Here is a 15197-nt window from a genome sequence, read left to right as displayed (position 1 = left end):
CCTGGACTCATTAGTTTTGATAGAGACCCTGTACCTCACGGAGTACTCCGTTGACTTTGAACATCTAGCCTCTGGGCTGTCACTCCGTAAGGGCTTTAGCAAGTAAGCAAGCTAAGCGAGAGGATTATATCGTTGCGAGTGCCCCGTCCAAAAGCTACACTTTCCCCCCAGATGGCAGAGCGCCTCAACAGTCAAGAATCAAGTCCCTCATAATGCACGACTCATTACCGATCGCTAGCTAGAGTTACACCGGGTTTACCACGGCAGGTTCAGTCATCGGTTGGAGGAGCTTCTCGTGTGGTGGTGGGCAGTGGGCACACGCGAGCCGATTCGAGCTTTCGCAAATGTTGAGGCCGGAAGAATGAACCACAGCATCGGTGTCGCTATCACCAACAGCGTAGGTGGATAGCATTACACAGCAGGACGGGCTGTTGCCATCGGCTTGGCCAGAAGGTCGAGGTTGATACAGAATTGTACTGGGTATTCCGTCCCATAAGTACAGAATCATCCGTTGATGCGTCGTCCATAGCCTAGCGAATTTAGCGTTCTCATTCTTAGGCCATCTTTGAGATCTGATTCGCCTCCTACAGAGCACACTTTTCGACGGCACCATTATCGTGGTCGCAAGTGCACGAGGGACGAAGAGGTCTCTGGCCCGCATTAATTGTTAGTCATGTGAGTAGAGTGTGGTGGATTATCGCAAATCTGTTGGTTCGTAGGTGGGCGGTGTTGCATTTGCAAGCTCGTACAGGTCCCTCCTCGGTCACGAAGACAGTCTTGGGCAAGTTGAACGGCCAGAAAAGCGGTCAGATCCAGACGTTCGGAGACCAATGAAGCGGGGCAGAAGGTGAAGACATGATCTCCTCGAGTCACTCAATGGATTGAGTCGATGCCATTTCCGTCCTGGAGAGCAGTAGTTTATGTGGTACAAGGAAGGGGTGGCGCACATGAAATATGTACGGTACTCCGTACTTTGTAGAGGAAGCTTTCTGATGTGTATGTATGTATATATGTAACTAAGAGATGCGTCTCCATGGAAGCTTTGTTTTCGGGAGGCACAGCCGATGCAAGCAACGTGAGGTATGGTTGCGCAGCGTTTGCTCTTAGGCCCTCGCGGCACGAATTCTGTACGTCCGACCGTGTGGTGGCGTGCGTTACTGCACGTATCCGTCCGAGATGTGCGGAAGTAAAGTGTGAACCTGGACGATACGCGGTTTCCAATATTCCCTCGCTGCATTCGCTACACTTTGACTGTGGAGAGGATCACGATGAGGCTGCTTCGGTTGCTCAGAATTCTCAGTCGAGGCCTTCCTTCGTCCCGGGCGCAACCTTCGTCAAATTTACTTACTACTCCAATCAAGTCCAACAAAACCCAGAACTGTCCAATTACAGCGCAATATTCCATCCCCCTCCAAGGGTTCCCACTCTATCTTTCTTAATCAATAAATCAACTAATCAGATGCCAACCTCTTTGCGGTCTGCAAATTTCGTGATATGCGTTGCGTTGTAGTGCAATGCTCCACTGTGCTCAAGGCCTACTATCCGAGTACGAGAATGCGGGCATTTCTCTCATCAGCTCCATCCGATGTTGGTCGCAAATCAGCACTCGTCGATGTGGTCGTCGTGCCCCAACTAGCCCCTGCTGTGTCCAGGCGGTGATGCCCACTTCCGGCTCCTGGAGCGCCATCAATGCCCAAAGAGTCACTTGACATTAATTTTCTCCATTATCTACAGAATAGGCCAGGTCATGTGGGAGTCATACGCTGTAAAAGCGGTGGAGTTCAGATATAGATGCGTGGGTCGTACCTCTGTAGTAGCGTAACGTCGACATAAGTGTATGCTCTCGCACGCGATCACGGCATGCGAACGGGCGGCGCGGTGTTGAACCAAGCACAAGAATGTGCATGGCCCGCAAGGTAACGGCGTAGTACAGTAGTAAAGATGAGTGGCATTGACGGCAGACGATGATCGCCCCTCGCGGCATGGAGTCAAGATCGAGCGGGTTGTGCAGAGTCAGCGGACTTTTGGTGGAGTAGGATGGGACGGGGATGGGGAATGGCACGGGAAATCTGCCGTCCCACAGTCGTGTACCGTATTGTGTCTAGCTGACCATGATTAGATACCTACTCGCATAAGGATCTTGATAGAGTGTAATCTATACTCCGTACTGTGTCGTGTATCGTACATGGCATGGGAGAGGAAGCTCGCGTATTGTACAAATGCAAAACTCATCAACATCATTTTTGTTATCGTACAGAGGACAGTGTATCTAGGCTATGGATAGTATCGTGAGTAGTTACATACTAGAGTATTATGGATGCAGAGATGATAGTGTACTGTGTGATAGTGTGTAGCGGGAGGAGCGGCCGCTCGAGCCTCCACAAGTTAGTCCAAGTCCAGACGTCTTTTCTCTCGTGCCGAAGCGAAGTAAGCGAAGAGCGAGATGTAAAAAGTGGGCAACTTGCTGGGCATGGGCATGATCCATCACCACCAACTGGACGCTAAAGTGAGCGAGTAGTGATTCCGTACACAATCATCTCTCTCTCTCGCTCTGTCTTACCCTTACCCTAGTATTGAATTGCTTGGGTATACTCGAACATGACTGGACGATACCGAATCCACTAGCTGGGCCACTACTCGACTGGGCACGCAGGGTCTCTGATCGGATCTCCCCATCCACACACACACACACACACACACACCAGGAAGAAGTGCGCTCAACCACTGAACTTCCTCTCCCGCCCCTCCTTCCCCCATTTGGAAGTTATTAATGGCAATCTCTCATCCTGAATCAGGCGAAATTAGCTCACCTCATGCCTGCTTTACCCTCGTTTAGACTAACAACTATTAATCTACTTTGTTGCTTCAACCTCTCACCGTCCCTGTGTAAGCGCCCAAGGGACCCAATCCTCCCACTTGCCTCCCACTCTCCTCCCAACCTCACCCAACCACATCCAACTATGGCATATGCGGGCAGGCCCGCTCCGTTCGCGGATTGGATGGAGAAGCACCGAGAGGGTCTTTCGACTCGTTTTCGCTGGCTTCCTCTCTGCTCACCCTGTGTGACTGGACGGAACATGCCTGTTCTGCACTGTGCTGTCTCTGCAGCAGCCGGTCCCTCTAGTTATCACAATATCGATCCATCTGTCTCCGCCAAATACCCAGGGTCACTCTCTGTTTTTCCTTCTCCTTCCTCCTCTACAAAAAGACTCGGGAGTGCCCTACAACCCGCAGGGTCCTTTCTCCGATTTCTGACCGTCTTGCCGCTTCTGCAGTGCATATCATGAATTGGAAAAACCATCACAACCATCCTCAGTAGATCGTCTTCCTATCTGCACGACCACTGCAGTCTCCTCCCCCTCCTCCTCCTCGTGCATTGCTGTGTGGTAACCACTCCACCCCCACAGCTTCGCCGCCCTCGTGCTGCCCGTGATCATGGTAAGTTCGCCCCACATGCAATTCTGCGTGGCCCTTTATCAATGGAATGAACCTGACACCCCAACAGCAGGCCATGACACCCATCACACCGTTAGAGGCCGGTGCAGAGCATTTGGGGATGTTTCAGAGGAACAGCAAACCATTCTTCGGCCACAACTCATTATCCATCCGAACCTCTCTGGAACGTCCAATTTCGGTGGTCAGTGACAGCTACACCGATATCGAGGACGAAGACAGCGAATTCGAAGAAGAAAGTCTTCGTTCTTCCGTAAGTCATACATACATGGCCAATTATAAACCTCAGTCACTCACAATTTGCGTAGAATGACAATCGTCGAAGCCAGACTACAATCTCAACCTTCGAGGAAGTACAGACACCAAGAGATGCTGAGCCCAGATTTGCATTTGCGCAAGACTGGTATCTCCCGAAGCCGGTTGAGGGACCTCGCGGCCCTCACCTCTTCCGTGCGTCCCAGTCATCCAATGAATTCCCCTATGATTTTGCACTGCAACTGTCTCCACTGCTCCCCAAAGAATTCCCTCGCTTCGAGTCCACACTAAGAGAGGCTACTCCTGATACCATTGTTCCCAAGCATGAATACAATGCAATCGCTTCCGCTGTGGCTCACCTCGACACAACCGAAGTGCGAGCCTGGACGTCACAAGAAGTTGCCACATGGATGTTCCAGAACGGGTTCGATGCCGAAATCATTAGCAAATTTGAGTCACACGACATTACCGGCGCTATTCTGCTCGACCTCCAATTCGAAGATCTCAAGGAGCTTGAGATACAATCCTTCGGCAAGCGCCATCAGCTCTGGAATCAGCTTGACTCGCTCAGAGTCGCAGATGGCCTAGTATCGCCCATTGCCGGTGCACCGACGCCCTTTGAAGACATAAGTCGGCCATGTACCGCAGCGGAGGACAGGTCGAAGAGTAAGCATCGTGGCGGTCGGCAACACGATAAAGGGAGGGTCGCCTATGACTGTGATGGGGACGATGCGGTCACCCCGGGTGGTCGAAGGCGCCGTGCAAGGCGGAATCGAAACGGCGTCGATGTCGTCATGCCTGGTGAATCAGTGTCAATTGTTGCGATTGAGCAACTATTACCCAAACCCCACAAATGCGCTAAAGGCGAGCGATGCGCAAAATGGAGGAAACAGCAGCGCCAACTCGCAAGACTGAACGACGAGCATGGCTTTCCTATCTCACCCGATAAGGGAGGTCACATCTTCCTAGCTGGAGATCCGGGCAATGCACAGGTGGCAGAGCGCGCGGTCGATAACGTTTATCGCCCGACATCGGATGCGATTCCTTCTCTAGTAGCATCTTCAGATCTTTTGGGCCCTGGACAGTTACCCGAATTCACTTTGGAAGAAGACATGCTCAAGGCACTAGACCGACGAGACCCTCAAGACAACGTCCGCCAATTCCTCGCACTCCAAGGCCTTGATCAACCTTACACAACCGAGACGCCTATCGAAGCACCCCCAACGCCACCGATTGAGATGTTCCCCTCTCGTCACCTCACTCTGCAATCTTACCCTCAAGTATCTACCTTTTCCGCATCTACCTCTGCTCACACATCAGCTTCCTATGAGACAACATCCTTGCCCCGAAGCCTCCATCCACCAGAATTTACTCCGGCCCCCCACACCAACCTGAAAAGCCTTCCGAGACTCAGTATTCCCCCACCACGCTCAATGTCCGCTGGTCCTCGATTGCGCGACCCGCAGAGTGCTGTCACAAGCAGTCCTCAGGTAGCATTGGACACCGCCTTTTCCCCATGCCGCACCGCATCACCGGGCGGGGTATATCGATTCGGGACACCCTTCTCCGAAATGGACGTGCCTGTGACCGCTGTACCCCAGTCCTCTGTTCCTCGCGATGCAAGCGCGTCTGTACCACCGAACATGCAATACAGAGATCCAATCCAGCGAGTCGGGTCTCGTGTGGACCGCCGGCGGCCATCCCTCGCTTTACCACCTCTAAACGAGGGAGAGGTGTTCAGCCCAGTAGGGAACTCCGATGACTCCGACACCTTACATGAAACGCAATTTTCTGGAGATGGAAGCGCGAGCTCGTCTCCTACTGGAGTAACCAAAGCCGAATTTGGACTTCTACCCAAGGGCGGTTTCGTGTACGAGGGTGTTGGCCACCACGGCTGGATGAAGAAACGCCGCACGAAGCTTCTTCGTCACGAATGGCAAGATCATCACTTCAGGCTCAACGGTACTACCCTTGCCATGCACCCCAACGAGCTGCCGTCCTCATCGGCCCTCCAGACCATTGACGTGGACGACTATGCTGTGGCTTGCTCCTCCCTGGCCTCAAACAAGCTTTCCGCGAAACTACGTGCGCTAAAGCTGAGCGCCAGCAGCCAGAACAAAGATAAGAATGGCCTCCCTACTGCTTTTGAATTCCAACTTGTCCCTACCATGCCGGGAAAAGGCGAAGTTCGTAAAGTGATGCCCAACGGCAAGGTTCACCACTTCGCGGTCAAGACCAAGGACGATCGCATCGACTGGATGCGCGAACTCATGGTCGCCAAAGCCCTCAAAGCCAAAGGCGAGGGCTACGAAGTCAACATCAATGGACGTGACTTTTGAAACTAATTAGCCAGCTATAATGAAACCTACTCCACTAAACATCTAGATTGGCCACTGGGTGGCGACTGCTTCATTGCAGCATCTTTGCTTCGGCGTTCATTTTCTGTTTCCAGTTCTGCTCCATTCAGCAAGCGTTGCCTTCTTTGAACCCTCCGATTCGGAGTGATGACCTGTTCCCCATTTATTATACCCTTAGGACGAGTTAGTCTGTGATTCTTTTGGTTCTTCTCCTCTCCTTAAACTCCAAGGCATTCTTTCTTTCTTCGCATCGACACCTAGCAACGACGTCGATCAAGGAAAGACACCGCAATTGAACTTCGAGAATTATATTTGCTGTCAATCTGCATTTCAAGCATGACAGACTGTTTGAGCGAAAAGTCAAATTTATTCTCGGCTTGTAGCAGCCACCAGCATTAGCGTCGATCAACTTAGCAATAGTTACAACTAGCATAAGGTACACACAGCAAGAACAATGAATATATGAAATACACTTGAAAGCGAGTAGCTCCTCCTATGCAAACATAACGCTCTCATCGGTCCATCAGAGCCCCCAAGTCAGAGGTACTGGCGGGAGCGACGTTTTGCTTCCACCTGACCTTCTAGACGAGGAGTTCAGGTACAACGCATACAGCCATAACCAACGATCCCAGCGCCACGCATCACCCACTCCCTATGACCGAAACTACGACCACCTCACACCGCATCCAAGCACACTGGAACTGTGTTACAACACACAGGCACAGACTCAGTTTCGAAATATTCATCGTTAATTAGCATCCTTTACGGAGTACCAGAAGCAGTAATAACTCAATCGCTTGCTAATTACCTAGAGCGACCTGTCCGTGCTATGCTAGAAAACAAGAAACAGCAGGCAGGTGCCTACCATGAATCCGCGCACGCACACGCGCATGCTGTACGACATTCGACTCTTCCGTTGTCTCTTCCTCCCTTGCTCCGTTCCTTTTCGTCATCATCACTTTCCCTTCCCGTCCGACATACGATTCGGCTGAAATGCGTAAGAATTCCCACCAGAGCGGGAAATTAGACACAGACGACAAGTCTTTCATTTCCTCTTCAACGCACCGTTGAAAACTTGGTTTGTGCTGAGGATAACATCACGTACACACGCACCAACGCACGTTTGAATCCCAATATAACGGGGTGTTTAGGCAGGCTAATAGGCAATTCATCCAGGCACACAATCACACAATCACAAAAGGAGAACATAACGAAGGACGTCTTGATGCCAACAAAGCTATGCCATCTGGCCTTACCACTTGCAAACTGTGGGTAATGCATTGAAGATGAAGTCTCGGCGCGCAAATAAATTAATGCATTGGTGAGTTGACTATTGGGCTGTGACGGATTGCCTTTTTGTTCTACCATTCGGTTTTGGCCGGCCATCAAGGGCCCCAGCCACGGGGATGTGGAACGCATTGACGGATGGATCCCTTCGGGATCGACCAAGCCGTTTAACGGAAGGCATCCTTGCTGTTATACTGATGCTGTGAGAGCGAATTAAATGGTTATTGACTATGAAACAAAGGCGGTTCAAGTTTATAAAGAGTTTTGTTAAGTTCTGAGATAGTCCGCAAAGTCTTTGTTAAAGATGAAAGTCCGATTAATTTTCCGAGTAGTGCACTGCCGTTTGATGGCCAGGCGTATCATGCGATATACCATGGAAACTTCATGCTAATCGACACTCCCTTAACCATCTTGATGCTTTTGTTTCTGAATGGCTCTTTATCGAATGTAATTCTGCCTTCTGCGTCCTGCATGTCCTATGTATGCCTTGTCGCCTCATGTTTACACCATACAAACGTGGCAACAGTCCCAATGCTCCCGTTTCGAACCTGCTAAGTTTCAATCTTCCATACCCACCACCTCGACGCTTGAATCACGGTATTGAAAGCGGCGGTGAAGGAGGCGTTCGTTTCCTTGCTCACCCTCTTTTCCTGTCAAACGTGCGTACCTGCGTGCCTCCGGATGTAGACACGAAACATGCATGCAAAATAGAGTCTTACATCTTACGTTACTCCAACATATGTTACTATTTTATGCGTCATTCTTTTTCGACACTGACCACCAACACCAACGATAATATAGCATCATCATTATTTTTATTCTCGGGACACTCAACCCGAATGTGCGTTTTTGTGTTCCATCCACCAGGTGAGCTAATTAATTCTCTATCCTGTCTTGTGCGTGTGCGTGGGCGTGGGTGTCACAGAATAGGTTTTATTCCTGCAGCTTACCTGCAGCAGAACCACCGACAGAGCGAAACGGCCAGGTACAGCAGCATCACGAGCGTGTGTGCACATTTTCCCTTCCCGAGTAAGGGGTGAGTTGTTGGTGCTGGCTGAGCTTCATGCGTCTGAATAATCTAGGTAGGAAGAGCATCTGCGCAGGGGAATGGTTTCGGTGCGACGGAGGTACGATTCGGTTGTGACTCTCATCCTTCTTCTCTGGAGTAGCACATGGAGCGTGTGCTGAGGGACAGACATGTGACGTTGACGTTCTGGAAGGGTGATGTACTCGGGCAAGGGGCCTTGTGCTGTCACAAGTTTTCTTTTGGGCTTCCTCTATGTTTCCCGGTGCTGTGGAGTGGGTGTGGATCTAAATCAAGTTTCGTGGTCGTCGAAATCATGGGTGCGGGCGGTCGTGTGTGATTGTGTGACTTGATGAATTCGATGAGGTCAAGTTGCGTATGAGTCAATTTAGAATCTGTTGGTATGACTTTATAATTATTTGATTTGGTGCATGTGGTGATCACATAGGCAGTTGGAAGATTGAGCGATGTGTGTTTTGACTTGCACGGGTTAGATAGACATTCTAGTTCGCCTCCTTGGATACCTACGTACCTAGGTATTTCCAAGTTGTTATACGAGAGTGTTCTCGTAGACTACGCTATTTTCTCGTAAATACCTTGCTAAGCATCAATCCTAGCGCTCAACACCCTGAAAAAGCTCTATGACTCATGATGTTTATACTGATAACAACGTGTCTGTCCTTTTATCAGTCGCAGTACGGAGTATGTATCTTAGCATGATAATTATCGCACCTTTAGATTGCCCACATCTTCAATGGCGCATCAAGCATACAGCATCCCATGGCAAACGCTTGTCGACAACTTAAAATACAAGCATTGCAACCCACGCGATGCTGGAGTCACGAACCTCAACCTCCGCAAAGGAAACCCATCATCACAAGGAAAGCAGTTTCAGTACTTCACCCGCGGGTTCGCCCGCGCGCTTTCTAAGTACTCCACCATCGAGCGCAAGAAATACAACCCTCAACCTCAAGCCCCGCAACTTGACGAACCTATCATCTCAGACACCGCTGTGAAACGCATGGCCCGGACGATTCTCCGGTACAAAAGCGACCCAGCAATCTCGAGTGCCTTGGGAGTTGACCTCAACACCGTCCTTCCGCCTCATGAACGCGACGTCAGGTGGTTCATTCAAGGCTCTGGACTCTATGAGGGCGACATGAACTTGGTCATAAGCGAATGCTGCGAACTGACAAAGGCAATGCTGATGTATGGGGAGATGGACGCCTTGTTTCGCATATGCAAGCATCCAGATGTTTATTTACAGAAGTACTGGGACGATCGCTGGTATGCTAACTCCTACGGCTACGGACTGCGCAGGCTTGTGGATGCCGCACTGCGAGCGTACATTTTCTTCAACGTCATCTTCCTCATGCCCGAGCTGTACGATTCTCCGACTCGTGAAGCGTTCATTGAAAAGGAAGTCAAGGCAGGTCGGACGAAGTTAAGGAAGGCGGACTTCGATTACCGGCTCACGGCAGCATACCAGCATGTGGTACTCTGGAACACAGGCGTTCCGTTTGGACTACCACGTCATGATGTACACACTCATCCACATCGTGAGTTCTTTGGCATACCGCGTGGAATGTTTGTGTTTGAGTGGGGCGACTGCTCAGAAAAGCATTGGAAGAAAGAGCGCATCGGAACGAAGCGTCTTGAGAATCTAACAAAAAAGGAGTTCAATAATGTTTACGTAGCATCCAACGCAGACATTGCGGTCGTTGATGGCTTGCTCAGAAGGAAGGGATTGCCCACTGAACTCATTCTGCAGGTGTTGGAAGCGGCGGAATACGTGCCGGTCGGACGGACACATATTCGTGATGATCCTTTACATAAGGTAAATGCAAAAGAGTTGAAGAAATATTTGAACTACTGTTGGCTGCTGCTTATCAGGTTCGATATGATCTGCAAGGAGAGTGGTAGTTGGTTAGACTGGGAGACTCTAGTGACAGAGGCGCTCTATACACTATTCAACCTGAGTGGTCTACGCAGTAAATTGAAGGAGGTTCCGCCGAACGACGAAGATTTTCGTCATCGAAATAGTAAACGTGTATTTATAATATAGGAAAGACTTAATGGAGACTGACTATCGCTTGCTAGAACATTGTACATAGAGAGGGAGTTTCAAATTACAAAAATTATCATAATCGTAATCGATATGAACATTTCCTATTTTAAAAAGGAACATTCGGACTGAGATGAGATTTCTTGTGTTTGCACTAAATTTGAGCGATGTAGATATTTACAAAAAATAGTTGTGAAAAGGGAGCGGAACTCTAACGTCCGTCCCTGCGTAACGAAAAACCCGCCATGCCGAAAAGGATTCTACAAATAGTCAGACTGGATCCTCCAGTTTAGTGGAATTAGGGTAATTTAAGTTTCAAGGTGTTAATTAAGTACGTCTGCTTCTGCAGCCAGTAGAAACATAGAAAATTACATGAATTATCACCATGCTGTCGATCTTTTCGTCATATACCTGTACAACTTCGCCTGTTCCAAAGCAATATAACAATGTTTGCGTCTATCATCCATGCCTATCGGTGCAGCTAAAATATCCTTCCACTATCTATAAAAGCCCTCAGTGCAATTAAAGGCTAATCTATATTACAGGAATGTAGTCCGGATTTATCCGGCTAGAGAGGCCCTCAAGAGCTCTTGGCAGACGACTTGGCCCTCGACCTACAAGGCTTAGCGTATGCTGTCTAAGTAATGTAAATCACACGCACCGGGGCCACGCCTAATCATCCGAAAACTGACGCAATCTGCACAGCCACAAATGCTACGGTAAAAACCCACACAGATGTTTAAGGTAATAAGGCATACGTATCATTGCACATGAGCCCGAACCGGTGGTTCGCTTCCGCCGGGGCGGCCCTGGCTGAGATCGCGCCATAGGGCTGATGATCGACTTCCTGGCGTCGGAGGGAGGTGGTAAGGCTAGGATAAGGCTATTCTACCAAAACTTGGAGCGAAAAAGGCTTGAGGTTAGGGAAAGGGGTGGAATATGCGTTCACTCGCACAGGCTGTCCAAGATCTGACATCTGTAATAGGAACTTGACAAGCGCTTCTTCCTCCCACGGTGTAAGATACTGCTGGCCTTGTGCCTTTTCTTCTATTGACCCCGTCTCTGCTAGCGGCAGCCCAGCAGCGGCAGCTAAGGGCACGTGCAGGCTTAAATCTGTCAATTACTGCATGTCTTCCCAATGCGTCTATTTCAGGCATGGCAAGGTCGCGGTACAATAGGAGCAGGTGAGCCGTCCTCCCTGCTAGCGTGATCAAGGTGTTCACCTCTTCACCTGCAGTACTGGGGCAAGAGCGACCCTGTTATCGACCAAGAATTCTTGAACAATCCGTGGCAAATCATCAACTTTATATTGACCTTGACTTAAAAAAGAGAGAATAATAAATCAATGATAATGGAAAGCATTGACTGAATTGTTAGGTGCTTATACAGCCTAGTGATAGAGTTGTGTTAAAGGTTGACATCACATATCCACACTTTCCACTTCCAACACCTTATCCAATCATTTTTCCAGATACAGCGGAGGATGAAGGGTGGTACTCTGTGGGTAGCCATAGGACCCTCTTTGAATTATACGTTATCCAGTTGTTATCCGAACTAAGCGCCGGGCACTGGTGCTGAGGAGGTTGAGGCTCTGTAGCAGCTGTTGCCCAGGTTGGTGCTGTAGAGCCACCAGTGATGATAGTACCAATCTCAGTGTGAAGACAGAAATCAGTAGAATCAAATGATAGATCGCGGAGAGACCTGCCAACCTCGAGAGTCTGCAGGCAGTCGCCACCGCCCGCGTCCCAGATCTTGACCGTCATCAGGGCCAGCTGTGCCTAGCTCGAAATCTGCTCCTATTTATCTCATACGACAATTGGGAACTCGGACAGTATACAATGAACAACCACCATTCTGTTTGCATTATGTCATGGAGTGGAAGTTGACATAAACAGGAGAGAAGCCGCGAAGCAGACCGAAGGAGACCTTGTAATAGCTCCAGGCGAGTTTCGGCGTGAGTCGACTACGTCTTCGAAGACTTGGGAGGATGAGGCTCTTTTAATGATTTCAAGGCGGGAGAATACGTCTTCGATAATATTGATAGTAGCTAGAGTGTGAGTATACAATGCTAAGATGTGGTCAGAGGACCTCTCTACCACAATCGCAGAAATAGTGAGTTAGAGGGGCAAGCTGTGTAAGCCTGAAGCAACAACGAGCGTAATATCTGTCAATGACCGCTCTGAGCGAGACATAACCAAGCGCTATAAGGAGCTGGAGGTTGATTGGCTAGTGGTGCAGAAGCAAATGCAGACCTGGAGCAATCTTTTCTGAGCGGGAAAGACACTACGGATCCATGTCCCGTTCAATTACAAAGAGGATAAATCAAGCCGACCTACTGGCCGAGGAGCTACGGCAACTCAGCTAAGTTGAATATAAATACTGAAATTAATAAAGGAATAACCGCATATTGTTAGGTGTAATGATACAAAAATGTGGAGATAGATTGATTTAGTATTTTTAGATTTATTAATCAAATAAAAAAGGAGAGATCCTTGTGTACCCAGCAGCATGTTCAGTGCGACTGTGATGATATTGTCCTGTTAAGATCGAAGCTCTACTGGTTGGTTTTCGCGGAGTATCTGAAAGAGAGCACTAAGCAGTGGGCAGGAAGAGGGTCAAAGGATAGCTGAACAGTAGAGTGTATTGTTCGAAGGTAACTTAGGTTGAACACGAAAGTCCATAGTGGTCTTTCGGGTTCTCTATATATTGAAGGTCCTCACTGCCCCACCCGTGAGGATGTGAGGATGTCACGTGTTGGTGACCCTCACTGTTAACTGAGTGAGGAGCTCACGTGGGTCACGTGACTTTACCCCTTATAAGCGCTTGGTCGTCCCGCGCCCTCATCGTTACTACGCCAATTCATTGGGCCTGGTTTCTCAGATCGTAACATGTCCTTCCAGCGTAGCATGCGATGCCTCTTCAATCCTGCCGCTGGACTGTATCAAATCCTGCGCGACGGCCTGAATAGATATGCTTTCATCTTTTATTGTCTGCAAAGCGACCTCCAAACTCCGTATCCGAGCCCGAAGACGTACAATCTCCGGACCTAAAACGTTGATTGTGTTGAGGCGCGAAGAACAAGACGTAGGACCGATATTCAATGTCGAAGACGGATGAGGTGTCGATTCGGCTGATGCATCAGCGAGTAGCTCGCTTCCAGTAACCGTGGCCTCTTCGAGAACTCTGATCCTCTGTTCTAACTCTGATTTCTGAGCATCCCATCGCTTCTTGTCTTCGGCACTTTGCACCTGCAGACGGCTCGCCATTTCCATGATACGCATGTACTGTACCCCATTCACCCTCAGTGACTGGCGAGCTTCATCTCTGCTCTCCTGTATCCCTTCCACCTGACGCTCTAGTGTTGTGACTTGCGATTGCAATTTCTCCTTCAGATCTGAGAGACTGTTGATCTCGACATCACGGACCTCGAGTTTCTTTTCCAATGTAATGAATTTAGTCCGTTGCTGTTCGAATTTCTGGAGAAGGCTGCCATACTCGTGCTGGAGCGTCCGGAATGCTGAAGTCTTAACTGATATCTGATACTGCAACTCTTGGAGATGTGACAATTGCGCGGGGCCTGTGAGTGATGAGTTTGAGGAGGATATTGGGGGGATTATCGTTGCGCTAGGAAAATTCATTGAGGATAACGAAGGAAGCATAGTGCTTCTTGGGTTGTGCGTGGCGTGCAAAGGGGAAGACGGCCGCCTGAAAGTTGATGCTGACAATGACCCTATAGGGTGAGGTGTGCCCGCTCCAGAAGGATCACAACGCAAGGAATTTTTTCTCTCGCCTTCGGTCAAGCTACGCGAATGTATGAAGGCGGGATCGGGAAGTGCGTAGTTCGAACTACAGATGTGCCAGTGTAAGGGCGATTGTTCCACCCTTCCATGTTGATATTGTCCTCTCCGCATAGCTGGCGATGGCTTATGGTAGAGAACGTTACGCGCAGGGCTAAAGGTAGTGGATGGTGCTAGATAGCCGCGCAAACTATTGTCAGTCCGTCTTGCGGAATCGACCGCCCAGCTTATATCGATATATTCAAGCCCAGAAGGCTGCTGCTCAGTTAGCCAGCACTAAACAGTAGGCCTGTGTGTATATGAGATTCAAATGTCTGGTCGTTTCAGCAAAAGCTGCGAAAGGGGAGCTCACGTCATTACTTGGATTAACCCCTTTGTACAGTAGGGAACAATCCAAAAACACGAGCTTAGAGGCGAGTTCGCGCATTAAATTACAAGCGTTTGAGCATACTTGGCCTCCACAGCTAACTGAATGACATTCATCGGCACGGCGGTATGAGGCTGCAGGTTGCTAGACCAACGTGTAATCTTAATAGGCGGCAGAGATCGATCTGTATCAGGGATGCCTCCAATTTCTAATGTGTATTTTAGAGACAGCGTAAGTGTTACTGAGCTGGAGACAGCAGACTATATGCCAAAAACGTAAGCGAAACACTGACCTGATATTTATAGTCTCGTATAGTTCTTTTATAGTGCACGAGTGTATTGATAACCGGACGCAAGCTAGAGATTAGTTCGTCGCCTTCGGTAGCTCCTGGTCCAGACGAAGAAGGCCGTTGGGGACCAATTTGAGTCAATGTTGACGGACTCTCGGCTAGTGGACGCAATTGTGACAGTCTGTACAAGTATGAAGGTATCTTTTCACAAGGAAATGGTCGGCAGCTGGCGGGAATGAGGTTCAAGATGCAGAGGAGTGGATGCATCGGAAACCCTTTGTTCTTGAAGCAAATCACTAGAAT

The 15197-nt window shown here is 49.3% G+C and overlaps 7 protein-coding genes across 7 annotated transcripts; 5 read left to right on the top strand and 2 right to left on the bottom strand.

The window, feature by feature from the left end:
* Positions 1-793: 793 nt before the first annotated feature.
* BU24DRAFT_190038 (uncharacterized protein) lies at positions 794-1633 on the top strand. Its single transcript, XM_033521703.1, has one exon. The coding sequence runs from the start codon at positions 1034-1036 to the stop codon at positions 1508-1510; it is 477 nt and encodes a 158-aa protein (XP_033384347.1). The 5' UTR covers positions 794-1033; the 3' UTR covers positions 1511-1633.
* A 901-nt stretch (positions 1634-2534) lies between these two features.
* BU24DRAFT_190007 (uncharacterized protein) lies at positions 2535-3475 on the top strand. The gene has a single exon (XM_033521702.1). The coding sequence runs from the start codon at positions 2814-2816 to the stop codon at positions 3285-3287; it is 474 nt and encodes a 157-aa protein (XP_033384346.1). The 5' UTR covers positions 2535-2813; the 3' UTR covers positions 3288-3475.
* On the top strand, positions 2980-6536 carry BU24DRAFT_391333 (uncharacterized protein). Its single transcript, XM_033525109.1, has 3 exons — positions 2980-3438; positions 3506-3706; positions 3762-6536. The coding sequence occupies exons 1-3, from the start codon at positions 3436-3438 to the stop codon at positions 6045-6047; spliced, it is 2490 nt and encodes an 829-aa protein (XP_033384345.1). The 5' UTR covers positions 2980-3435; the 3' UTR covers positions 6048-6536.
* Positions 6537-7759: 1223 nt separating this feature from the next.
* Positions 7760-8648, top strand: BU24DRAFT_422321 (uncharacterized protein). The gene is made up of 3 exons (XM_033527961.1): positions 7760-8219; positions 8312-8388; positions 8435-8648. Exons 1-2 carry the CDS (start codon positions 7850-7852, stop codon positions 8383-8385), a joined length of 444 nt encoding a protein of 147 aa, XP_033384344.1. The 5' UTR covers positions 7760-7849; the 3' UTR covers positions 8386-8388; positions 8435-8648.
* Positions 8649-8963: 315 nt separating this feature from the next.
* BU24DRAFT_480717 (uncharacterized protein) lies at positions 8964-10441 on the top strand (the record flags this gene model as incomplete). Its single annotated transcript, XM_033533136.1, has 1 exon — positions 8964-10441. The coding sequence occupies exon 1, from the start codon at positions 9131-9133 to the stop codon at positions 10439-10441; it is 1311 nt and encodes a 436-aa protein (XP_033384343.1). The 5' UTR covers positions 8964-9130.
* A 1451-nt stretch (positions 10442-11892) lies between these two features.
* On the bottom strand, positions 11893-12204 carry BU24DRAFT_462211 (uncharacterized protein; the record flags this gene model as incomplete). The annotated part of the gene is made up of 1 exon (XM_033531974.1): positions 11893-12204. The coding sequence occupies one exon, from the start codon at positions 12202-12204 to the stop codon at positions 11893-11895; it is 312 nt and encodes a 103-aa protein (XP_033384342.1).
* An 863-nt stretch (positions 12205-13067) lies between these two features.
* On the bottom strand, positions 13068-14629 carry BU24DRAFT_189983 (uncharacterized protein). Its single transcript, XM_033521701.1, has 2 exons — positions 14591-14629; positions 13068-14527 (listed from the first exon to the last, which is right to left on the bottom strand). The coding sequence occupies exon 2, from the start codon at positions 14350-14352 to the stop codon at positions 13318-13320; it is 1035 nt and encodes a 344-aa protein (XP_033384341.1). The 5' UTR covers positions 14353-14527; positions 14591-14629; the 3' UTR covers positions 13068-13317.
* Positions 14630-15197: the final 568 nt, after the last annotated feature.

This window comes from Aaosphaeria arxii, assembly GCF_010015735.1.
Source record: "Aaosphaeria arxii CBS 175.79 unplaced genomic scaffold BU24scaffold_4, whole genome shotgun sequence".
NCBI classification, from domain to species: domain Eukaryota; kingdom Fungi; phylum Ascomycota; class Dothideomycetes; order Pleosporales; genus Aaosphaeria; species Aaosphaeria arxii.
The sequence above is the reverse complement of the archived record's forward strand: the minus strand, read 5'-3'. Positions and strand labels throughout refer to the sequence as shown.

Bases quoted from the DNA above. Each gene is read 5' to 3' on its own strand.
- BU24DRAFT_190007 (XM_033521702.1), top strand. From the start codon at position 2,814: ATGCCTGCTTTACCCTCGTTTAGACTAACAACTATTAATCTACTTTGT.
- BU24DRAFT_391333 (XM_033525109.1), top strand. The intron at 3,707-3,761 runs GTAAGTCATACA...CAATTTGCGTAG, and splicing joins AAGAAAGTCTTCGTTCTTCC to AATGACAATCGTCGAAGCCA.
- BU24DRAFT_189983 (XM_033521701.1), bottom strand. From the start codon at position 14,352: ATGCGGAGAGGACAATATCAACATGGAAGGGTGGAACAATCGCCCTTA.
- BU24DRAFT_422321 (XM_033527961.1), top strand. From the start codon at position 7,850: ATGTTTACACCATACAAACGTGGCAACAGTCCCAATGCTCCCGTTTCG. The intron at 8,220-8,311 runs GTGAGCTAATTA...TACCTGCAGCAG, and splicing joins TTTTGTGTTCCATCCACCAG to AACCACCGACAGAGCGAAAC.
- BU24DRAFT_190038 (XM_033521703.1), top strand. From the start codon at position 1,034: ATGGAAGCTTTGTTTTCGGGAGGCACAGCCGATGCAAGCAACGTGAGG.